Source organism: Gracilinanus agilis, chromosome 4 (genome assembly GCF_016433145.1).
Source record: "Gracilinanus agilis isolate LMUSP501 chromosome 4, AgileGrace, whole genome shotgun sequence".
Lineage (NCBI taxonomy): Eukaryota > Metazoa > Chordata > Mammalia > Didelphimorphia > Didelphidae > Gracilinanus > Gracilinanus agilis.
The window spans coordinates 208,633,882-208,659,878 of record NC_058133.1 but is presented as its reverse complement, the minus strand read 5'-3'; the positions used below and the strand labels follow the sequence as shown (position 1 = coordinate 208,659,878).

The 25,997-nt window shown below is 39.6% G+C and overlaps 2 protein-coding genes across 3 annotated transcripts in view; one reads left to right on the top strand and one right to left on the bottom strand.

Annotated features, from left to right (window-relative positions):
- The window catches only part of RECQL5 (RecQ like helicase 5), a 35,749-nt gene extending 27,075 nt beyond the window's left edge, over positions 1–8,674 (bottom strand). Inside the window, exons 1-7 of the mRNA XM_044676774.1 lie at positions 8,536–8,674; positions 7,521–7,642; positions 5,494–6,012; positions 4,754–4,859; positions 4,288–4,399; positions 2,216–2,378; positions 1,505–1,584 (exon numbers count right to left, since the gene is read on the bottom strand). Of these exons, the coding sequence (XP_044532709.1) occupies positions 1,505–1,584; positions 2,216–2,378; positions 4,288–4,399; positions 4,754–4,859; positions 5,494–6,012; positions 7,521–7,642; positions 8,536–8,668 (1,235 nt within the window). The 5' untranslated portion in view covers positions 8,669–8,674. The remainder of the gene's footprint in view (positions 1–1,504; positions 1,585–2,215; positions 2,379–4,287; positions 4,400–4,753; positions 4,860–5,493; positions 6,013–7,520; positions 7,643–8,535) is intronic.
- Positions 8,675–10,318: 1,644 nt separating this feature from the next.
- Positions 10,319–25,997, top strand: part of LOC123247929 (SAP30 binding protein) — a 50,319-nt gene continuing 34,640 nt past the window's right edge. Inside the window, exons 1-3 of one of the 2 annotated variants that reach the window (XM_044677014.1) lie at positions 10,319–10,446; positions 11,146–11,255; positions 13,872–13,919. In XM_044677014.1, the coding sequence (XP_044532949.1) occupies positions 10,335–10,446; positions 11,146–11,255; positions 13,872–13,919 (270 nt within the window). In that variant the 5' untranslated portion in view covers positions 10,319–10,334. The remainder of the gene's footprint in view (positions 10,447–11,145; positions 11,256–13,871; positions 13,920–25,997) is intronic. The other variant, XM_044677015.1, reaches the window with a different exon arrangement.

Here is a 25,997-nt window from a genome sequence, read left to right as displayed (position 1 = left end):
ACTGGCCTCCTTGCTTCCAGGGTCTTCTTTCCTCAATTTTCCTACCTACTGCTGCCAGTGCAATTGTCCAAAACATACAATCCACACTAAAATAGCTCTAGTTTCCATAACAGAGTATCAAACAAGAGACGAGGTCCCACGATATGCTACCCCACCCCCCATGCCCTCTCTCAGCAGTAATCCAGGCTCTATATAGACACAATCTAAACTTCAGCCCTCAAACTCCTCCCTCCCTTCCCCTAATAACAAGTGGCTGAGTCACATCAGTTACACATACAGCTGTGCCCCAGCCGTATCTGCTGATTTGTTAATCTGCTGATTTGGTTACCTATGGTCAACAGCAGGTGTTTACTGGTTTCAGCCATCCCCGGTAAGTGTTGGAACATTTCCTGCAGATGGGGGAGCCAACTGTATTTCTCCTCCCATTGCCCCACACTTGGTCAATTCCCATTTCCCTCCTAGACCCTGGCAGTCATTCCCTGCCCTGGCCTCCCTCTGTGCCTCCTTTCCCCAACACTATTATTTAATTAACCCTTTTAAGAAGCAGTTTTCATTAAGGTTATTCTCCTGCTACTTTAGCCTGGTATATTCAAGGCCTTCCACAATTTGGCTCCAACATTCCTTACCTTCCACTATTCCCTTTACTAACCTTACTCCTTATTCCCAGAATACAACCCATACTTTCTAGCTTCCACACTGTTGTCTGATTGGCTTGCCCTCAATTCCCATCCATTTAAATCCTATCCATCCTTCCCACACAACTTCAAATGAAACATTCTCCAGGAAGCCCCTTCCGGGAACTCAACCAGGCAGAAGAGATCTCTCTCCCAATCTCTTCTTCCAGACTAAATTATATGGTCTGTGAGGGTAGAAGAGAATGTGTTTTTTCCATCTTTACTTCCCTTCCCCTAGCATTTAGCATAATGGCTTTTTAAAAAAAGGTGTTCAAAAAAGAATGACTATGAATTAATCTGAATGGAAAAATTTTTCTCTATTATGAAAAATGTTTCTCTATTATGATAGCCAATTTCCCTAAACTAAATCATCAGCACCTCAAGAGATAAGCTGGGTCAGGTGCCAAGGATTACCTGTGTCTTAGTCAAAGTAGCCACTGTCCACAAATAAAGACAGAGAAAGTGGCTCAACGACATATAATAAACACAATGGCTCAGAGAGGATTACACTGCCCAGGATTGAGCCAGAAAGAATTGGGCCAACAAACTAAGATACAGATAGCTTTCCTAATGCAAGCTAGGTCAGTTTCCATGAGGTTGAGTTTTGTGGGGCTCAAGTCACCCTGTTGTATTCTCTCTTCCACTGACAAGTGCAAAAATTGCTCAAAGGGAAAGTGAGGGGAAGTAGAATCAATTACCTTCCTTCAGAAGGCCCACCTGGATGGAAGAGTTGCTTTTTCTGACCTCTTAACATTAACAGTACTTACTCTAGGGGAGGGAAATACTCAAGCCAATACTTCATTCAGTTCGAAACAAGAATTGATATTTACCCCAGCTTCTCACAGAAGTCCACCATGGCCTCGAAGGCTGTCATGCTGGCTTTATCAGAGTCCTTGTTCCCTCTTTTTTCCTAGAAGTAATCAAAGGCCATTAAAACAAAAATTCTTTCTAGCCCATTACAAGTTCTGTCATCTTTCTTCCAGTCCCACAGAGTTCTGCCCTATTCAGGTGCATGAGACAAGGGAGGCCTGAAGCTTTCCCCATAGTAGAAAGGCAGCCCAATGTGGAACTGTACAAAGTTCTTTACAAAGCTGACCTTTAATTATCATGTTTGTTTTAGTCTACTTTAATGCTTTCAATTATTCATGAAATGAATTGATATCACTGACATTCATTGACATCAGGTGATCACAATCTTTTCTTAACTTTTGTATTCTACTCTCCTCACACCTTCTGTCTTAGAATCAATACTGTGTATTATCGCTCCCAAGGCAGAAGAAAGGTAAAGACTAGGGAATGGGATTTAAGTGACTTGCCCAGGGTCACACGGCTAAGAAGTATCTAAGGCCACATTTGAATTTAGAACCTCTTGTCTCTAAGCCTGGTTCTCAATTCACTGAGCCACCCTAGCTGCCCTCTCCAACTATAAATTTTGATAGAAATGATGACTAACCCTTGAGGTAAAACAAAAGAGAAACAGACAGAAACGCTGAGACTGAAAAAAGAGTAGAAAATTTGAGCAATTGCTACCCAAGGCTCACTTGCAGTTTTGAGATCTCCTTCTTTATCAGAAAGCTGACTTGATCTCGATCTTTCCTGGAGTAATAGAGGCGGCACCACGAAGGTAGTCCATCTCTCCCAGCTCGTCCAGACTCTTGGTAATATCCAGCCATTGACTTGGCAATATTCCAGTGGGCAACAAATCTGCAGGACCCAGAGCAAAAATAATGGAGTGAAGGGCTGAGAAGAAAGGTGATACAACCTTGAGGTTGGTCTCCCTGATTCAAGTTTCTCCACATTCTAATCATCTCTACACTCATTTGCTCCCCTGACTTTCCTAAAGCACAGGTCCAACCACGTGGTTCCCCATGACCCCTAGCATAAAATACAAAATTCACAACCAGGACACTTCCTATCTTTCCAACTATTATACTTTGTTCTTCTCTACAAACTTTATGATACAGCTACACTGGCCTACTACCTATTCCCTGAACATGACAATTCCTTTCTTCTTTCTATCCCCTCACACTAGCTATGAACCCCTAGCCTACTAGGCTTCTCTTGGGACTCAGAAGATTCAATTCAAATCCTACCTTATGCAGGAGCCCTTTCCCAGTGGTTCTTCCAACTGCCAATTTCTTCCCTCTGTGACTACCTTCTATTTACACTATATAAATCCTGAATGTAAACAGTTATTTGCATGTTGTCTCCCCCATTAGAATAGTAGGTCTTTGAGGGCAGGGACTATGTTTCCCTTCTTTCTTTGTATTCCCAGGGTTTAGCACAGTGCCTGGATTAGCAAATGGTTAATAAATGCTTGCTATTAACAATACAGCAAGTCTCTCTCCTCAATGTTTAGAACAAAGAGGCAGACAGGATAGGAAGGTGTACATAATGAGAGGGAGCAGGATCTTGAGTCAAGGAGAGAATAAGCACCTGTGTCCTATCAGCAGGTTTCAGTGCCATGTAGCAACCTTACTTGGAGAGTCCACAACAAGAACTATTCATCAGGGAACTTTTAAGAACTCTGGTATACATATGGGAATAAAGAGTCAAGACATTAATCCCCTTTAGCCATCAGATCAAAATGTCTACCAATAGTAAGGTCCATGGCTGGGAGTCAAATATTACTAAGAATTATTTTCAAATGTAGAGTTAAGAAAGTTAAATTTGCCTATAACTCTCTAAGTCATAAATAAATAACAAAGAAAGGAGAAAAAATTCTTTACTCCCAACTACCTGTAAAGTAGCAGCTAGGTAGCACAGTGGAGAGTGCCAAGCCTGGAGTCAGGAAAACTTATTTTCCAGAGGTCAAATTTAGCCTCAGACACTTTTACTACCTATGTGACCCTGGGCAAATCACTTAATCCTGTTTGTCTCACTTTCCTCCTCTGAAAAATGAGCTGGAGAAGGGAATGGCAAACCACTCCAGTATCTGTGCCAAAAAAACCTCAAATAGGGTCACAAAGAGTCAGACACAACTGAACAAATTTTAAGGTACTTATTCAATTACTTAATGCCCCAATATCTATACACTGCTTGCATTTCTAGCCATTTATTTGAAAAATATCAGCAAAGGGTAGGTGGAATGTGGAGGAGAGGGGGGAGAAGTTATGTAAAAGGGTAGAGTATTCTATGTTTAATCATGTTGAGTTGAGTGTTCTACCTCTTCTCTGGTAAGGGGAGAGAACTGCCTTCTTTATTCAACCAAAATATAGTATTTCAAGTAGCCCAGGGGAAAATAGCAGCACCCTCTGAACTCCTCAGGGCCATGTTGGTGAACATATGGCACACAAGCCAGAGAGGTTGCTCCCCAGCCCTTCTCCATGTGCACCTGAGGACATTTCTCACTTCACTTCCCCCTCTGCCTAATAGTCCAATGGGAGCACTTCCTCCCTCCTTTCCCTGGGGTAAGGGAATGGCTCACATGCCACATGAGGGTGTAGTTTGGGCACTCAGTCTCTAAAAAGTTTGCCATCACTGTCCTAGGAAGCTGTCTCTCTTTCTGACATTGAAGGGAGAATATAGCTCCCTTCAGTAGGATACTACACAGCTAGCCTTTGGACCACCCCTTAGGACTCTCCTAACCATTTAAGCTAAGATAACTACCCACCTGACATTTGCTTTGTCCACCCCCATCCCAAAACTGATGGTTGCAACAATGATAGGGACCTTCTCTTCCATCCACTCATTTTGCACCAACATCCTGTCTTCAGCCTTGAGCCCTGTGGAGGAACCAAAGGACAGTGACAGATCTAAAAGAAGGAGCATAAAGTTCTTGTGGTCCCTCTTTTAAGATTCCCTTCCCCTATCAGTGTCCCAGGGATTTTGAAATATTAACTAGCTAATGTGAGGGGGAACTCAGAGAAGTTTCTGAAAGTCAGACCCACAAATCTTATTTTAAACCTCACTTTAGGCCAGTTCCTTCCTTATGAAGCTTTAAGCCCAGTATTCTGACTCTTTCTGAAGGCAAAAAAAGATAACACCTGACTTGGCTATCAGGAGGCAGGAATGACCAGGTAGGCTTCTTTAAATAGATTCTGTGAATATAAAGGATTGGTCTCCAAGGCCCCCTGTACCTGCATGATAGGCCTTAGCTTTTACACCCCTAGAGCTGAGCTCTGTTGCCAGCTGTTCACAGGCCTCTCGTGTCCTGCAGTATATGATGCCACAGCTAGAAAAGGCCTGCATGAGAAAGAAACCAGGATATAATTAGCATCAGAAGGAACAAAATGACCACCTCTTCAGGGCTATGGGAACAAGCAAAGAATCAAAGCTAGCAGGAGCCACTCTGATTTGGGATCCAATCAGAGAAAAAAAAAGTTGAACCCAAGCCTCTTAACTCCACCATTTTATTCCCTCCTATCATTTGGATTTTCAAACTTCCCACAAAACAGTAGAGTCTACTGTTTTGCCCTTTAATCTAGGGTAAAGAGAATCATAATAAAGAAAAACTCTAGAAAACAAAAACTCATGAGTTCTTGCCACAGAGGCAGCTAGGTGGACAGAATACCAGCTGTAGTCTAGAAGGACCTGGGTTCCAATCTGGCCTCAGATACTTCCTAGCTGTGTGAGTCTAGGCAAGTCACTTAACCCCTATCACCTAGCCCTTGCCCCTCTGTCTTAAGAGTTGTTACTAAGACAAAAGTAGAGGTTTTAAAAAAAAAGCTACTGTCATTACCAGCCAATAAAGCTGGAGAAGAGAAATGGCCCTAGAAAACCACTTTCATCTGTATAATCCGGAAAACAGGCCAGGCCCTACAGGCATCACTCCAAAGGTCTGGTAGTTTCCCATATCCTGTACTCAACAATCATTTACCCCTTTGTCATTTTTCTGCCCAAGTGCCTTCAGACAGAAATCCTTGAGGTTTCCATAGGGATCACCAAGCAGGTCCTTGAACTGCACATCATAGAAGAGGTTGGCCCGGAAACAGGGTGTCTTGAAGATGGCAACTGGCTGCCTCAATTTCAGAGCAGTGACCACATCTTCCTGAACTTTCTGGGTAGCTGTGGCTGTCAAAGCCACACAAGGGGCATCAGGTATTCGGTTCCTCAGGGCACCAAGCCTGAGGTAATCAGGTCGGAAATCATGCCCCCACTGGGAGACACAATGAGCCTCATCTACCACTAGGTAAGAGAGAAGATGTCGGGATACCAGTGAGTTCAGAATGGGCTGAAAGGAGGCAGAGGCTGCCATCTCAGGAGTGATATATAAGATCTTAGTCTGTGGTTTTTCTTTCTCCAAATCCATTAGAATTTTCTTTCTCTCCTGAGCAGATAATTTGGAGTTCAGGGAGCACACATGTACCTTCAGGGCCAACAAGTGATCCACCTGGTCCTAGATAAAGAGAAAGGCAAATTCTGCTCTTAGGACTCAATAATTCATAGAAATCCCCAAGGGCATTCCCCAGCTCTCGTGAGCTATTCCAATCTATAAGACATCTCTGCTTTTTTGAAGGATATATGTTTCCCCTCCTACCACTCATACCCAATTGACTGTACTTGTGACCTTCAAATTTTATAAAAGAAAAAAAAAGCATTTCTTTTATGGTGTTGATACCCTGATGCCTTTCTAAGATGACCAAGATAAGAATGGAAGAAAGACTCAGGAAATATGGCTATAAAAAAGCTCGAGTTGAGCAGCATGAAGGAATAGCACCAAGGCACATGGACAAAGACTTGTCTCCATCCAAGATGGCCCATCCCATCTACAGATAAGCAAGATGATCAATAATCAGAAGGCAAAAAAGTTTGGTCTTTTCAGGATCTAACTAAAATGCCTCTTTCTATCATCCTAGACCAAGCAATGAGCAATAGAGGATCCCAGCTCATTGTGAATACCACATATTCAAAGAGAGACAGAAAGTGAACTGAGAGAAGGCTATGGGCAAATAAAAGTAAAAGATATACCCCTAGTTTTCTCCCTGGAGTTCAGTATGGTGCCATGATGCCACTCTTCTATGATATATTTTCTCTATACATGAAAACAGGAACTTTCAAGTAAGAGGAAGAGTTCTTTTTTATTGTGATCTTAATCATGAACACAGACATTTCAGGGAAGATTTCTATTGCAAATAGTAGCTTTTTAAAAAACAAAGTAGTTACAAAATTATTTTATTTGTATCCCTTTTTGCTGTCCCCTCCCCCAATCTGTTCATTTAAAAAATATTTTATTGATGTTCTCTTTCTTCATGTCTATCACTATCAGTGTACTAAGTCATATTTCCTTTTTTGGGGGGACAAATACAAACAAAAGCAAGCAAAATAAATCTAGGTATGGCCATGTCTGGGGATGGATGTTTCTTCTTGTTCCTATAGTTCATTACTTCTCTGCCAAGAGATGAGAAGTTTCACCTTTAGTCTAGGAAGGAAGAGAAGTTCCTCAAGATGGAAAATTGATGCTAAGTTGCCCTAATTAACCTATTTGTGAATAGTTAAAACATTGAAACAGATAGAGACAAGAGTTTTCCAATTTTTTTTTGTCACGCACTTGTGACTTTATCAGGGTCCTGACACCACCAGGGATCTTTTCCTGTCTAGACACCCATAATCCCTAACTCTAAACATCCCTCTGCAAGCATCCTTTTCATTTTTCCTCTTTAACATGATCATCACTATCTCATTTGCCTGGCCAAAAACTGACCTTCATGATCAAGGCTGATGATACACACCAGCTCCACAAACTATACTCAATACTAGGTCTGTAAAAACTGACAACCACTAATATAGTGAGCCAAGCAAATCAGAGAAGGCAGGAAGAGAAAAACCAAGAAAAGGAAATGAAACTTCCAGCTGGGAAATCTTCCCTTTTTAAAAATATCATCCCTCTATTACCCCAAGCCTTACCTGAATCAAGGCAATGAGGGGAGAGATCACAATGGTGATACCTGTTGCCAGCAGGGCAGGAAGCTGATAACACAAAGATTTCCCTGCCCCTGTGGGCATGCACACAAACACATCCTTCTCACCTGTGAAGATAATAGTTTTTTAACCATTTTATCTTTTGGGGAAGAGAACTCTGTGAGGCCAGGGCAAGGGGACTCTATTGTCTGAAACATTTTCATAAGGAATAACAGTAATAGCTAATAATTATATAGCTGCTTTAAAGGTCTGCAAAGTGCTTTCTATCCAGTATCTTATTTGGAAGTAATAGTAAGTTGTCTCAAGAACTCTGTGGAGATTAAGCAAATATTACCACCTCCCACTTATGGATAAGGAAGCCCAGGTTCAGAGAACCCTTGTGATCTCTTAAATCTCTCTGATACCAGCAGAACTAAAACAGAAAAGTATGAATAAGTTGGGTTATGGATGATTGGGTAGAATATCCATTAAAGCAAAAAAGCAAGGCTAGAAAGGAGTGGGCAGCATTGACATGGGAATGTCTAACTGTGATGCCTCCTCTGGATTAGCATCTTTCATCAACACATACTTCTGCTTTGCACTTAGCAAGATCCATTTACTTGCACATTTAACTCACAATATCCATTTTTATATCATTTCAGAAGTCAGCACTATTGTTTCCTTCTTTCTCTTTATGGACAAATATCTCATGATGCTTGAGAGGTAACCCAGCAAGTTAATAACTGAAACTAGTCATTCTGGCACCTAATTCACAAAACTAAAAATAAACAAAAATCTCAGTGGGAGAACAGCTGCTTTTGGGGTCAAGTTGGGATGCAAACCCATTATGAGATACATGAACCAGGTCACTTAAGTGGACAGGTCTACAAAAGGTTTGCTTTCCAGACTTGAGCAGTAATCTTGCAAAGGAAGGGAGGGTTCATTACAGGGTAGAAGCATTATTAGCACAATCTCAAAGGATGGTGTCTCTGGGTTCCTACCAAGGTTCATAGCATGTTACCTTTAACTACTGCCATGGTGGCACTCTCTTGCAAGTTGGTCTTAAATGAATCAAACCCAAAGATCTTCTTAAGTGTCTTCCTGACACGTTGCTCAGGACCAGAAGAGAAGGAAGAAAAAGAGCAGGCACTCATCTTAGAGAAATGGGTGGCCAAAGGTTAAGGCAAAAATAAAGATGATTGTATGAGAACCTCTCTACTAGTTATACTCTACTTCCCTCTGCATTATGGCACTTTCATGTAAAGTGCCACAAACTACACTTTTGTGGATAATCAGCATTTCTTCTATCTTCACCTTCTTATGAAAATTCATAATCACAAAAAAATCTCAACCCACATTTCTCCCTCTAAGGACATGGCAAGATACACAAATATTTAGTGATTAACCCAGGGGACTGGGATGGTTTGGTCAGGGTTCTCTCTGGCAGGGCCAGGTGGTCACTCCCAGATCCTACTGGGTGCTAACAATAAGCACAAGCACAGCCTGTAAGGCTATCAGTCTATGTAACAAGATAAGTAACTTCTAGAACCTCTCATTCTTCTGAACTCTCATCCTCTAGTTCCTTCTCTTTCTCCCAACACCCTGACCACTCTCCTCCTTCTCCCTCATCTTCTTGGCACCTTACCATATCCCTCTCACATAAACACATACCCAAAGACATGGGCACACTTATGCACATAAACCTTTTTTATGCCCACCATGCCTCAACTCCTCTACTTTCTAAAGGCATTTTCTCTCCAGCATATAGTACATACACAAATACCCCTCTATCTCTCTGCTCTTCTCCTTTCTAAAAGTATATCCTTCCAAGCATATATACACACACTTTTCCTGCTTTTTAAAGTTATCTCTCCCCAGTACATACACACCCTTTTCTTTCTCTCTGCTCCTCTCCTTTCTAAAGGGATCTCCTTCCAGCATATACACTCTCCCTCCTTTCTAAAAGCATCTCTCCCCAAAACAACCCCCCCCACACACACACACCTCTGTTTCCTCCTATCCTTCCTAAAAGCACTTTCTTTAAAGCACATACACCTATTTTTTCTCCTTTGGGGACAGCTGGGTGGCTCAGTGGATTGAGAGCCAGGCCTAGAGACGGGAAGTCCTAGATTCAAATGTGGTCTCGAGACACTTCCTACCTGTATGACCCTGGGCAAGTCACTTAACCCCCATTGCCTAGCCCTTACCATTCTTCTGTCTTGGAGCCAATATACAATTTTGACTCCAAGACGGAAGGTAAGGGTTTCTAAATAAATAAGGAAGCAAGTAAATAAATAAATGAAGGCAGCTGTTCCCAAAACACACACATATACACCCCTCTCTTTTCTCTCTGCTCCCTCCTTTCAAAAGGCATCTTCTCCCTAGTGCCCTACTTTTTGAACACCAAGCCCAGGATATCCGTGTGGGCGGAGCCCAGCTGCAGACCACGAGCCCACCACCTGGGGAGCTAGTCTAGAAGCCCCGGGAGTCCCGCGGCCCAGAGACCCAGAAATTCCAAGAGAGACAATTTCCTTCCGGCTCTCTCCGCAGGTAGACGGACCCACGCACAGTTCCCACGTCGCACAAAGATGACGTAACAGGACTGAAGTACGAGTTGGACGCGGGGAGGGTAGGACGGCGAAGGTGTGGAGGGAACAGGAAGGAGCTCGCTTTTTTGATTGGCTCCTTGATAGGGATAAAAGGTCAGGCAGGGAGGAAGTAAAGTGTCGTTGCGCTTCCGGTAGGGAGAGCGCGCTCCCTTGAACTAGTGGGAGCCCATCCTAGCGTCATTCGGGAGCGCCGGCGCCGGGAGGGAGGAAGATGGCTGGCAAGAAGAACGTTCTTTCGTCGCTGGCGGTTTACGCGGAAGATTCGGAGCCCGAGTCGGATAGCGAGGCTGGAGTGGAAGCGTCCGGGAGCGCGACAGCAGCGGGTAAGGCTTGGAGGGTTGCAGAACTCTAACCCGAGCCCACCGCCCAGGTAGTAAAGAAAAGGAAGGAGACTAGTAGGGAGGGAGGCGGAATCTTCGCTTCTGAGCCAGCTAAACCGGCCCTAAGAGCCAAGGCCGAAGGATTTTCCTTTTCTTCCCCGAGTTCTGCGAAACTAGAGGGCGAGACGCCCAAGGCAGCCCTAACTTACCTTCCCAGGGCCTCAGTTTCCTCATCTGGACCATGTCGGGAGTTTAGCTGTATGATGTCTAAGACCCTTTCTAATTCCAGCATTGTATGGTTCTGCAACTTTTGTCAAGCACTGGGGATTAAGGAGACAAGATGATGAACACTGATTTCATTTCTGGCTCGTCTCCTTATGTTAAGATGGGAGCCTAAAAGAAGTGACACGGGCCTCAGATAATTAACTAAAACATATCCCCTGTGACTAGAGAACTCTAGTACCAAAATCAGTCAGGACCCAGAATTTAGAAGGTAATTTTTTGCCTAGTCTCTATTATTCTTGTTCCCCCATCTAGACTGTAAATTTAAGGGTGGATTCTGAGCCTTTTGCTTCTTCTAATACCATAGTATGACAGGCTTAGGCACTAGAGTTTCCCTTTGCTGACAGAGATGGTTCCAGCCACCCAGATCACTGGTGCTCTCCCTATCCCCACTCATTTTTCTTTCTTCCTTTGGGTTAGAGGAAAAAGGTGGCTTAGTGTCAGAAGCCTATGGAGATGATGATTTTTCTCGACTTGAGGGAGATGAAGATGGTTATGAGGAAGAGGATGAAGAAAACAGCAGACAATCAGTAAGTACTATAACCCAAATCTGCTCAAAGCTACCACTTTCTGTTTGCTGGAAACTTCTAAGATGAACTCTTAGTACTTCTTTTTCATGGTTAAACTGCTCCATAAAGCTATTTTTTGGGGGGAGCATTAGAATGAAGATACTGGGTTAAATTTCTGTGGTGGAGTTGGTTTTATTTTTTTCCCTCTACTTGGGCTTACCTTTTGGTTAAATTTGTGAGGCAACATGTTGGTGGGGAGTGGGAGAACAAGACCACTGTATTTGATCCAGCTATCTAGAGGTATTTAGTATTGGATTACTCTTCTCTGTTTATATGGTCCATTCCATTTCCAATAATACTTCAGTTTGTGTCATGAAAATCTATCCCTTAAGTCAACTCTTTATGATCTTTCTATTTGTAAGGACTTATATTTTTTAAGGTTTGCAAAAATTACTTAATGTGATCCTCATCGTGTAGCTGTGAAATAGCTACTATTATTGCCCAGCTTTATAGGTGAGGAGAATGAAGCTGAGGGAGGAGGGTCTGACTTCTCCAAATCACATAGCTATGAAATTTTGGAATTGGGATTTTAACCCAGGTCTCTCTTGATTCCCAACTCCAGTACTCTTTCCACTATACCATGCTGTCTAGCATCCAAATCAAATCTTTAACCTCTAAGTTGAAGTTTAGAAATTATTTACTTCAAATACCCTACCTGTATAACTATGCTTTTGACAGATTGCTTGGTAACTTTGTTACCATTTTTGGGGGGTACCATTTTAATCTTTATTCCTAATTGAACCTGAAGCACAAACAACTAAAAATTAAAGTTTTATATTTCCTCTATAACTCAACTATAACAAAAGAATTGTAGAGTAATAGAACCAGCTGTTGAATGGAAGTAAGCAGCTCAGTTCCTGGACTGAGTCTCTCCACCAATAACAGATCCCTCTAATGCTAAAGAAGATAGTTGACCTATAAATAGGATGGAGAAACTGACCAGATTTACCAGCTTCTGAATTGAATATTCACAAAATTGTATTTTGGATGGTAATGTGAATTACTAGAATATTAGATTGTCAACATAATACAAGTATTAAAATTAGTTCTAAATCAAATAAAAAGGAAATTTGAATTATCTGTTGTTTTTGGCTCTCCCCTTCAAATTCTTTGCTTCTTTCCATTTGTCCTGATAATCAAGAGTTATCAAGTACTACATGCTGTTTTCTACTCTCTTAATGTTTAACAGCTATTTTGGAATCATTGTATCTTATTCATTTGCTAATAATTTTCATTGTGTTTCTATTAAGGTTTTGTTTTGTGGTGTTTTTTTTTTCAGCTAGTAAAATCCACTCAGTTTTCTAGTCTGAACATTGTCATTACAGGATGTAATTGTATTTTTCTAGTCTGAACATTGTCATTACAGGATGTAATTGTATTTCAAATAGACATGACTTTTTTTATTTAAAGAAGCTCCTGGAGATTGGTACTAGGCCACCTGACTTTTAAGTATCTGTATTAAAATTCCTTTGTACATAGGCATCTTAAAGAACAGTTGGCAAATATTGAGAGTCAGTTTAGATTGTTCATATCCTCTTGTGCAGTATTTGTCTCAACTTCTGGATTGTTGTCTTTGTCTTAAGATTTTTTGCAAAGTGTGGCTCTAATAGAAGAAAGCAAGTTTAGGTGAAGCCTTGTGGATTTTGTCCAAATGTTTAGCTGGTGTTCTTTGCTCTGTGTGTGTGTGCTGGGAGCATCCTCCTTTTGGTAGGAACTGAAGCAATGGTTGTGCTGACCTGAGAGATGTATTGTCTGTTTTTATCTCTAATCTTTGAAAACTGTATCACTGGCTGAGCCCTTGGCTGCATGTCTGACAACAACTGTTCACCTTATATATTTGTTATTGGTACATGCTCAGAACAGTGTCCTGCCCGTGTGGCTGTTTCTGTATGGTTTCTCACTTGAGGAACAAAGCTAAGTATGTTGGATCAGTGGTGGACCTGTGTAGAGAGAGGAAAGTCCTTACCAAACTAGAAGGCAAGTGAAGGCATGAACTTTGGGTTCTGCCTTTGATTGTGTAAGGTAGCCATTTTATGCCTCAGACTTACCACATCTTGTGTTGGTGTTCTTTTAGTTGATCAAGGTGTTAGAATTTAACTTTATGTGGATCCCACAACAATTTTGCAATGAAAGATGTTATGGTAGGCCCAAGTTGAATGTATTTTTTTGTAAGAACTTAAGACACAAAGAAAATTATAAATAGCCACTTGGACAATCAGAAATAATTTAAGTTTCCTAAATAAATCAAATAGTTTTTACTTAGTGGGCCAGGTCTTGTGCCTTTCCAAAGCATCTTTCCGCTTTTCTTCATTTTCTATATGTGGTTTTGAATCTCTTGGGTGTTTCTATGGTAGCATAGAGCTACTTCTGTGGGCCTTCAGATACTTATGTTCTTATTTTCTGAGCATCTTTCTATCTTCTTTATTTAGCTATGGGTCATATAGTAGGGGAGGGGCTATTATGGTGGGGAGACTCAGGCTGGGTAACTGGGCTGCTCACCTCCAGCCCCTAGTAATGCATGTGGGAACCACCAGGCCCGCTCTTTTAAGCTTAATCCTGTAAATTCTTGTCTTGTAGGAAGATGACGATTCAGAGACTGAAAAACCTGAGGCTGATGATCTAAAGGTATTTGGTATTTGCTGTGGTGGGGTGGCTGGATATGAATAAAGCTAACATTATGGCTCAGTGTCTGAGCAGTGTTTTGCCCCACTAACATATACACTCCAATAACTTATAAGTACTTTGGGACAAAATTGGTTTAATTTGCTTGGTAAGAACACTAGTTAACCCAGGAGGCCAGAGTAAGCCTTGAGACAAATTAAACTTCCAGCCTTGGCTTCTTTGTTAGAACTGAGTAACACAGAGTTTAAAGAGAGAGATCCATCCAAATCTTAATCTAGCAACCATCCAGAAATACTCTCCATGAGGTTTGTGGAAGTAGAGGAGATACAGGCAAAAGCTATCTGCTATTTAAGTCATCTGCCAGTGAACAACCCCTTATAAAGCTTGGAGCACTATGTTATACCTCCTGTGTTTAGCAGCTGGACATTGGCTGAGTTGTAAATAAAAATGATTAGGCCTCAAAGAAGCCTGCAGAAAGTAAAGCTTAAAAAGCTGTTAAAACTTGAATTACACTATGGAGTAGACCAGGTATCCTTTATCACCACTTTGTATCAGCTTCTTAATTAGTTTGTTAGCTGTCTGGTTTACAAGTTCCAAACACAGTCTTTAGAAGTATCTACTCGTTACAAAGTGGTCTTAGTTGTGTTTGTAACCCAACCTTCACAAAGTATGTCTCTCGAAACACCAATAGAGGCTATGCAAACCAAATGCATATTTGCATTTGTACCACATTTGCTGTTGCTACTGCTGTGAAATACTTTTAAATCTTCACCTTGTACAATATTATCCTCTCGAAAGCATGACAGTATCTTCATACTTTCATTTTCCACTGAAATCATCCCTAGAACTAGAAACTTTTCTCCCCATAGAACTCTTCGGCTTCTCTTTCTGTGTTGCATCAACTTTTTTTTTTTTTTTAATAAAGATGTTCTTTATGTTAACAGAAAGGTACTTGTGAGGAGAAACATTCTTTTGTCATTCAGTAAGCATCCATATATTAAGTGCTTACTGAATGCCAGGCACTGGAGCTCTTAGCTGAGATACAAAGAAAGATAAAAACAATCCCTGGCCTCAGTGTTAGGAGATTACATTTTATCTGTAAATGATAAAATAAATAAATGTAAATAAAATGCATATAACTAGGCCCATGAGATTTACCTTAAAAGCAATTATGCAAAGGTTTGGAGGGAGTACATACTAGGAATATGGGATAGCCAATGAAATGATATGGAGTCATGTACAGAGAACAACAAGAAGACTTGAGGTTGCTATTTTGAAAATGAATAGAGGATAGAAAAATTTAAGTGAAAAGGTGATAAGTACCAGGTTATTAAAAGCTTTAAATGCCAAACATATTTTTTATAGTTTAGTTAATTGATTTAGAATATTTTTCCATAGTTACATGAACCCTGTTCTTTCATTCCCTTCCTCCCATCCCCCTCCCATAGGCAATGAGCAGTTCTACTGGATTTTACATGTGTCATTGATCAAGACCTATTTCCATATTATTAGTATTTGCACTAGGGCGGTGATGGCAAACCTATGACACACGTAACCATTTTCAATGACATGCGGCTGCATACAGAGAAATATGGGGCCACATGCCGAGGATGAAACATTTCCTGTAGTGTAGTGTGTAGACACTCTGCGCTATAGATGACAATTCTGCCTATATTAATTTACCTATTTTGGTTTATTAAATAGGTTATATATTATAATTATACATTTTTGTTATTTAAACTGTAAATATCACAAAATTATGGGTTTGTTTTTTTCTCGAAGTGACACACCACCCGAGTTATGCTCAGTTTTTGGGCAAATTTTGACACACCAAGCTCAAAAGGTTGCCCATCACTGCACTAGGGTGATTGTTTAGAGTCTACATTTCCAATCATATCCCCATTGAACCATGTGTTCAACCAGATGTTTTCTGTGTTTCTACTCCCACAATTCTTTCTCTGGATGTGAATAGCATTCTTTCTCATAAATTCCACAGAATTGTCCTGGATCATTGCATTGCTGCTAGTAGAGAAGTCCATTACATTTGATTGTGCCACAGTGTATTAGTCTCTGTGTATAATCTTCTCCTGGTTCCGTTCCTTTCATTCTGCATCAATTCTTGGAAGTTAAGGCTAGGCAATGGGGGTTAAGTGACTTGCCCAGGGTCACACAGCTGGGAAGTGTCTGAGTCCAAATTTGAACCTAGGACCTCCCATCTGTAGGCCTGGCTCTCAATCCACTGAGCTACCCAGCTGCCACTTAAATATTTTTGTACAAGTCTTTTTCCTTATCTCTTTGGAGTATAGACCCAGCAATGGTATGGCTGCATCAAATCAGTCTTTTTTTTTTTTTAATATTTTCCCCTAATTACATATTTCATGTTCTTTCCCTCTCCCCTGAAGCCCCCAGCCCCCCTTAGCCTAGGCACAATTCCACTGGGTTTTACATGTATCATTGATCAAGGCTTAATTCCATATTATTGATAGTTGGACTAGAGTTATCCTTTAGTGTCTACATCCCCAATAATATCCCCATCAACCCATGTGTTCAAGCAGTTGTTTTTCTTTTGTGTTTCTCCTCCCACAGTTCTTCCTCTGAATGTGGGTAGTTTTCTTTCTCTTAAGTCCCTCAGCCTTGCTCTGGATCCTTGCATTGCTGCTAGTAGAGAAGTCTGTTATGTTCAATTATACCACCGTGTAATCAGTCTCTGTGTACAATATTCTCATAGATCTGCTCCTTTCACTCAGCAGGCAGTCTTTTAATGCCTTTTGGGCCTAGTTCCGAATTGCCTTCCAGAATGGTTGGATCAGTTCACAACTCCACCAGCAGTGTATTAATGTCCTAATTTTGCCACATCCCCTCCAACATTTATTACTTTCCTTTGCTGTCATATTAGCCAATCTGTAAGGTGTGAGGTGGTACCTCAGAGTTGTTTTGATTTGCATTTCTTTAATTATTAGAGATTTAGAACACTTTCTCATGTGATTATTTATAGTTTTGATTTCTTTATATGAGAACTGCCTATTCATGTCCCTTGCCCATTTATCAGTTGGGGAATGGCTTGATTTTTTTTTTTGTACAACTGACTTAGCTCCTTATAAATTTGAGTAATTAGACCTTTGTCAGAGGTTTTTGTTATAAAGATGTTTTCCCAATTTGTTGCTTCCCTTCTAATTTTGGTTGTATTGGTTTTGTTTGTACAAAAACTTTTTAATTTAATTTAATGTAATAATGCCAAACATATTTCATCCCGGACATGAGAGAGAATTTCTAGAGCTTAGTAGTGTCAAATAAGATAATTATTAATTATCCCAAAAATGTGATATTGACAAAATGCATAGCACAGTGCCTGGCACATAATAGGCTCTTGTAATTTGTTTCCTTTGTAATGCTATGTGTTTTATGCATTTAAAAATGCTATTCTGAGAAGGGATCCATAGGCTTCACCAGACTGCCGGAGAGGTCTATGGCACATAAAAGGTTAAATATTTAGGATAACTATGCTAGCTGAGCCTCCTTAAAACATCCCAACTTTTCTTCCACCTTCAATGAGGCACCGAGGTCCAAGAAACATTCCTGAACTCACTTAAAATGTTACTGAAGAAGATGGGGCCTGAGTAGACCAATATACTTAGGTTCTCTGGTAAACCAGACTGTTCTGGGTATTTGTAAAACAAAGGAGAAAAAAGCCAGCATCTCTTCTTCTGCCTTAGTAGTGAAGAAAATGGCACTAGGAGTCTGGATTATGGCTTTAAAACAAGTTCAAACCCAAGGGAGACAATTATAATTACATTCAATTCCACAATTTTTAAATTGCCTACCATTTGGAAAGTTATATAGTTCTAGGTGATAAGAATGTGCAACAGCAAATAAGTCCTGTCTTCTGCTTGACAGTGCTTATAATATGGGTTTAAAGGACCCTATGGAGCTTCAGTTTGGAAATGTCTTTAAGAAAGTGGTGATTCTAGAATGGAGTTCCTTCAGTAAGTACTTGTTGGTGCTTACTCCAATGCAGACAGTATACTAGGTGAAAAGTATAAAAGACAAACAAGTTTTAAAATTTGAAAGGGGAACCTAGGTAGCACTGTGGATAGATCTTTGGATAGGCCTGGAATCAGAAGGAGCTGGGTTTGAATCTGTCCTCAGACCAGCTATATGACCCAGGGCCAGTCACTTAACCCCAATTGCCTAGCCCTTATCTCTCTTATCTTAGAATTGATACTGACAAAAAGTAAGGATTTAAAAAAAAAAAAAAGGCGAGAAGAATGTGAGCTCAGAGCAAGTGGAGCAGGATTATTGAATTGTGCTGAGGACATATATTAGGAGAGGTGACATGCAGAGAAAGGGCTGAACTGGAGGTTGTGGTCAAAGGAATTTCCAATTTCTGAATAGGTGATGATAAAATAACAGATGTGATTTGTCAAGTCTTTTTTTTTTTTTTAACTTAAAACTTTTGTTTTCCATTGAGAGAGAAAAATAAAACTCTTAACAAATACAAAGTCAAAAAAACTCAAAATCTTGCATTGGCTGTGTCTAAAACACTTCTCCTTCAGCCCCTCTCCAGAATCCAGGAGGTGGGCAGCTTGCTTTATCATTGGTGGTGTAGAATCATGGGAGGTTTTTGCTTCAGTTAGAATTCTTAAGACTTTCAAAAAAAATTGGGGGCAGCTGGGTGGCTCAGTGGATTGAGAGCCAGGCCTAGAAATGGAGGTCCTAGGTTCAAATCTGGCCTCAGACATCTTCTAGCTGTATGGCCCTGAGAGAGTCACTTAATCCCCATTGCCTAGCCCTTGCCACTCTTCTGCCTTGGCTCCAAGATGGAAGGTAAGGATTTAAAAAAAAACAAAAACTCCCTGAAATAGGTCTTGATCAATGACACATGTAAAACCCAGTGGAATCGCTCATTGTCTATAGGAGGGGGGTGGGAGGAGGGGAGAGAAAGAACATGAATCATGGGGAAATGCCCTAAATTACTTAATTAAATGAACTTAATTAAGGAAGAAACTCCCTGTCCATGTTCTTTAACCATTTATCAAGTGGAGAATGCTTCCTACAGATTCAAATCAGTTTCTCATATTTCTTGGAAACGAGATCTTTATGATTCAAACTGTCAGACTTGCTACAATTTTCCCCCCAGTTATATCTTTCCTTATAATTGTAGCTGCATTGGTTTTGTTTGTTTCAATTTATATAATCAAGATCGCCCATTTTGTCTTTTGTGATCTTTTTTGTTCCCTGTTTGGTCATACATTCTTCTCCTATCCATAGAACCTATAAATGAGATGGTGTCAAGGTGTAAAGCATGAGAGTTAATAAGGTAGGCCACAGTAGTTGAGGGGACATCCATATGTAGAAAGATTTCCGGGTATGAAGGAAGTCCTCACAAGAGAATTCTGAGGTCCAGGTGCTGAAATCCTAGATAAAAGAGGGAAAATGGCTCAGGTACTGACAGATAACAACTAGGATCTGGTTAAGGTGATAGAGTAAGCCCAAAGAGAAATTGGCAAGTGAGGCAGAGGAAGAGAGTTTGGAAATGGCCATGACGATCAGGGAATCGCCCATCTTCCTGCTAGATGTATTGAGAAGTAGGAGAGAAAGTACACACACTTGGTCCTGAAGAGGGTGGTCAGGAACGTCACAGTCTTGAGGGAAACTGGGATCTCCTGAGTACAAGATCAGTTGAAGTATGGAAGGAGGAAATTGAATAAGAAGGGAGGTTCATTAACAATAGAAGCTTATTACAGATAACGATTTTTAAAAATTTATTTAATTAATTGATTTAGAATCTTTTTCCATGGTTACATGATTCATGTTCTTTCCTCCCCTCCTCCCACCCCCCTCTTGTAGCCAACTATTGAGTTATTACAGATGATGAAATGGAAGGGTGAGGGAGGGATGTGCCTGAAGTGATTGAATCTGAGGTAATAGTGCTAGTAGGGAAAGGGAGAAAGCAGCCTTCAGCCCTGAATCTTAATTACACAGATTCAGAGAATAGGAGGAGAAAGTACACTAGCCAGTGGAGATCACTTCACCTTTCCTGGTGAAAAAGGGCTAGCCCAGTTCTGGTCTGTAGCCAGTATATTAATTTTCCCCCCACCTACTTGGATGGCAGAAATTTCTCCCCACCCCAAAGCAGTGTTTTCCACTCAGCATGGCTCAACCACAGTGTTCACAAAAGAACCTTCCTCCCACTATCTCAAAGCCTTGATTCTTTACATGTTGCTAGACATGACTGGGACCAATCCAGCTTCTCTTTTCTATACTGATTTCTCCTCTGTATGGTAAGCCGTCTTCTTTTTCAATAATATCACCTGTCAGTATCAATAATATCACCCACAGTTTCCCAAATTGATTTAGCCATAGGCTATCCTTGGCATCAAAATATGTTGGTGGTACCTGCAAGTGGTATTCCAGGATATCTACAGAACTTAACCAAGCTAAAAGAAGATAGGGGAACTTCTGAGGAGATCTTTTTTTTTTAATACTTGAAAATTACTTTAGGCATACTTTCATATTAAATATATCACAGAGGAAAATATTGCTAACACTGACATTTTTTCCTCTGTTCTTCCATATAAAAGTTGTGTTAATTTATTATTATATATTATTATTAAATAGCAGTTTCTGTTCTGCCCTGGCCAGAGTAAAGGTGAGGGTCACCGAAGTTCCCTTCTACTGCTTGCTCATAAAGTCATGGGCATAATTGTATTGACAGTCGAATACAGTACAGGCTTCCTACCAGTGTACTTGTCCCAGATCAGTTGCTCCTCGGCTTTTCTCTGTCACTCTAGGGTAGCATTACCTAGGTTCCAGAATCATATCTAGTGTGGCCTTGTTCAAAATCCCCTTATTTGAAAACCTTGTTGATTTTACCTCTGCTAATTGTACGCTCCAAGGTGAACAAATGTGTGGCCATAATTTCTTTTGCCTCTTGGTTCCCAGATTAATATTTTTGTTTGTGACACAATTGGAGTTATTTTAGCTAATGTTTAGTGTCAGTTTTATACTATGGAGAGGCAGCATAGTATAACAAATAAGAACCAGCTTCAAAGGCAGAAGAACTTGGTTCAGGTCCTTCTTTAGCCACATACTGGCTATGTGATCCTGAAGTCTCTGATTCAGTTCTCTATGCTAGTGATGTCAAGCTCAATGGAAGGGGAGCCACTACACTATACATAGTTGTCCCTGAAGACCACATATTAACTTAGCCCTATATTAATATTTCCTATGCTTTGTATATTTATTTTGTTTTATTTTGTTAAATCTTTCCTAATTACTTTTTTAAAAAACTCTTATCTTTGATCTTAGAATCAATACTAAATATCGGTTTCAAGGCAGAAGGGCAATAAGGGCTGGGCATTTGGGGTTAAGTGACTTGCCCAGGGTCAGACAGCTAGGAAGTATCCACTCAGTGCCCCTTTCCCACCACCCTCTCCCCAATTACATTTTAATCTTGATTCAGACCCCACTCAGGCTACATGCATAGGCTATATATTTGCTTACTATTTAACATTTAGAGTTGCAGTTACTGCAGAAGAAATTTCCTCATCCAGCAAGTGTGGCTCCCTTCCCTATGTTTATTCCTTTGAATCATAACCTCCCTTTTCTTTTGTTTTAGAGCCCATACTAAATATCCTATCAATTTCTACTTCTGATAATATTTAGCTGCCCAAGAAATGTAAATTAAGAAGTGTTAACACTCCCTTCCACTAGGTGGCAGTAACTTTCCTACTTTGACTTCAGGATAAAAAATATTCTTCCTTATTATCTTCTCTTCTGATATGTAACATTAAGAACTAATTATCTGCCTCAAGGTACTAATGTTTTCAGTAGTTTGCAAATTTCACTTAAACTATTTACCTTTTGCTTTCTTATTAGACTGGGAGTTAGGAAGACATGGTTTCAAATCTTGCTTCTAACATAAGCTGCAAGATCACATTTAGAAATTTGTCTAAGAGAACAGATAAGAGCACATTACCCCAGCAGGGAAGCTCCATGGAGGATGAGGTTGGACCCTGGGAAAAAAATTCAAGATTTCCACTTGATAGGAAGTTCCCAGGCTATTAGGCAAGGTGCAAGCACAAAAAAACCTGAATGGTTCCTAATGAATTGAGAGTTCAGAAAAAACATCCCATTCACTTACTTGGTTAAAATGCTCTGCAGAACAGAGCATCAGCCTTTAGTTGTTATTATTAATGTCTCTTGAGGATATATCATCCTGTATACATGTTCCTGACTTGCTCAACAATAGGGTACACTACTTTCTTACAATAGGCTCACCCTAGAATCCCAGAATCAAAGATGGAGATTCAAACTCCTAATCATCAGTTTAAAAAAAAAACAAAAACAAAATGAGGGTCTGATATATTGTTTTATGTCCTCTGTGTTTCCACCTCCAGAGCCCATGTTTTTTCCCTCTCTCTGGGTTGTATTTACATTGTCCATATTTTATCTTGGTTGACCTGTGACATGTTTATTTTTTTCTTTATTGCCACAGTTTTCCTATGGATAAAGATATTTCCATTCATTTATTGTCCTCGACACTCTCTTCCTTTGAAAAAAAAATAGATGGATTGATGACCAGAAGAAAACAAAAAAGAATAGACATTTACCAACTGACTGAGTATGAGAGAATCAGGCTTGAATGTAGAGATTTTATACTTGAAACACCGACTTAAGAATTGAACACTTTCAGGAGCAGCTAGGTTGCTCAGGATAGAGCGCTGGGCATAGAAAGGGGAATTGCTGGGTTAAAATCTGGCCTCAGACACTTCCTAGCTATGTGATCTTGGGCAAGTCACTTCACCCCAATTGCATATTCCTTACCACTCTTCTGCTTTGGAACCTATACTTTAGTATCAATTCTAACACAGCAGGGTTTATTTTTTTTTTTTAATAGGAAAAAAAAGAAGTTAATGCTCTTCCAAAGATCAGATTTAATTTTTTCCATGTTTTTTTATAATTTTCAAGTTCCAAATTCTCTCCCCTCTTCCCCCTCTTAAGAAAGCATGCAATTTGATGTAGATTATACATGTTCAGGCATGCAAAATAGATTTCCATATTAGCCATGTTGCCAAAGAACACAGATCAAAAAAAACAAACAAGAAAAAGTTTTTTTAAATATGCTTTGATCTGAATTCAAACTTCACCAGCTCTTTGTTTGACGTGGATGGCATTTTTCATCTTATATCCTTCAGAATTGTTTTGGATATTGCTGAGAATAGTTAAGTCATTCACAGTTGATCATTGTAAAATATTCCTTTTACTGTGTACTGTGTTCTCCTGATTCTGTTTACTTTACATCAGTTCATATAAGTCTAAGTTTTTCTGAAATAATCCTATTCATCATTTCTTATAGCACAACAGTATTCTATCACAGTTGTATACTATAACTTGTTTAGGCATTCTCCAAATCTCTTCAATTTCCAATTCTTTGCTACCATAAAAAGAGCTGCTATAAACATTTTTGCACTTACAGGTCTTTTCCTCCCACTCTCTCTTTTTTTTTATCTCTTTGGGAAAGAGACCTAATAGTGGTATTACTGTGCACATGCATAGGCACAGTTTTTTTTTGGGGGGGGGGGTCTTTTTTTTTTAACCCTTCCATCTTATAATCAATACTGTATATTGGTTCTAAGGCAGAAAAGTAGTAAAGGCTAGTAGTCAGTGGAGGTTAAGTGACTTGCCCAGGGTCACATAGCTAGGAAGGCTGTGTGATTTGAACCTGAGGCCAGATTTGAACCTAGGATCTCTGTCTCTAGACCTGATTCTCAGTTCACTGAGCCACCCAGCTGTCCTCTCATATGCACAGTTTTAAAGCCCTTTGGGCATAATTCCAAATTGCTCTTCAGAAAGATTGAATCAGTTCACAATTCCACCAACAGTGCCTTGTGTCCCATTTTCCACACCCCCTCCAATATTTGTTATTTTCCTTTTCTGTCAACCTCAGAGTTGTTTTAATTTGCATTTTTTTAATCAATAGTGATTTAGAGCATTTTTTATGTGACTTTAACTCTGATTTCTTCTGAAACTGCTTTGACCATTTATCAATTGGGGAGGTGACTTGTATTCTTAATAGCTTTGACTCGGTTTTCTATATTCTTGAAAAATGAGACCTTTATCAAACTTGATGTAAAAATTTTTCCCCAGTTTTTTACTTTCCTACTAATTTTGTTCTATTGGATTTTTTTTTTTTGCAAAACTTTTTTAACTTAATGTAATTCAGATTATCCATTTTACTTTCCATAGTGCTCTCTGTCTCATTTGATCATAAATTCTTCCTTTATCCATAGATCTAAAAGGTAAGATAGTCCATGCTTCCTGAATTTGCTCATGGTATCATCACCCATTGTGTCTAAATTATATACCCATTTTGACCATCTCTTAGAATAGAGTGTTAGATATTGGTCTATCTATACCTAGTTTCTGCCAAATAGCTTTCCATTTTTCCTAGCAGTTTCTGTAAAATAGTGAATTTTTGTACCAAAACCTTGGATCTTTTTGTTTATGAAACCACTAGATTGCTAAGGTCATTTACTACTGTGTATTGTGTATTGTGTACCCAGTCTATTCCAGTGGTCAATTTCTTAGGCAGTACAGATTGTTTTAAAGATTACTATTTTGTAAAACAGTTTGAGATCAGGCACTGTTAGACTACCTTCCTTTACATTTTTTTTTCATTGATTCCTTTGATATTCTTTTGTTCTTGAAAATGAATTTTGTTAGTATTTTTCTAGCTCTATAAAATAATTTTCGATAGTTTGGTATTGCAATAAATAAGTAAATTAACTTAAGTAGAATTGTCATTTTTATTATATTGGCTTGGCCTACCCATGAGCAATTAATATTTCTTCATTTGTTTTGATCTGACTTTGTATGTAAAAAGTTATTTTGTAATTGTATTCATATAGTTCTTGGGTTTGTCTTGGCAGGTAGACTCCTAAGCATCTTATAATGTCTACATTTATTTTACTTGGAATTTCTCTATCCTTGCTAAGACTTGGTATTATATAGTGAAGCCGTCCACCAACTCCAAGAAGATTCCTAATGGGTAGGACACTCAGAAAGGGGAACCAAGGACTGAGTGAAAATGGGTTACAGGTTAAGGATTAATGGAGAGAGAACATAAGGTGAGAATAAGGACACACAGACATAGAAAGCTTTGGCATTAGTAGGCAGACAGAGAGTAAATAAACTCCGGTGGTCAAAAGCTTAGCAGGTTCAGAGCTCTCCTGGTCAAGAGCTTAGATGGTTCAGAGCTTGCATCCTTCAGAGCTTCCTCCTCAACTGCCATATAGCTACTTTTATTGGGGTTACAACAGTATGGGGGGTGGGGGGAGAGCCAAGTAGTCTGATACATTAACATTATGAGGTAATCATCTGGAGATACAAACTGTTGGAACCTAAAACAATAGGTAGAGCTAACTTCTAGATCAGGGATCCATATGGCCTAAGGTCTTTTGATACAAAATGCTAATTGATTGTATTTGGTAAAATAAGGAGCCTGAGATAACAGACCTGTCTTCCAGAGTGTAGCCTTAGGGAAGGGCTAGGAATTTGGCAAGGTTGAGGTTCAGTTTAATTCAAAGTTACAGAAACCAATCATAAGCAATACAAGAGTCATTTTTTGAGCACTCTTAAAATATCACAATTAATGTATACCTGGATTGCTAGATATAGAAATGCTAATGACTTGTGGGTTTATTTTATATCCTGCAACTTTGCTGAAGTTCATTTTTTCAATTAGTTTTTTAGTTGATTCTCTAGGTATACCATCATTTACAAAGAGTGATGGTTTTGTTTCCTCATTGTCTTTTTTAATTCCTTTAATTTCTTTTTCTTCTCTTATTGCTATAGCCAGCATTTCTAGTACAATATTGAATGGTAGTGGTGATAATGGGCATCCTTGCTTCACCTTTAATCTTACTGGGATGGCTTCTAGCTTATCCCCACTACAGATAATACTTGCCAATGGCTTCAGATAAATAGTAATTATATTATTATTATTATTAGTGATAATAGTAATAATATAAAACCCTTACCTTTCATCTTGGAGTCAATACTGCGTATTGGCTCCAAGGC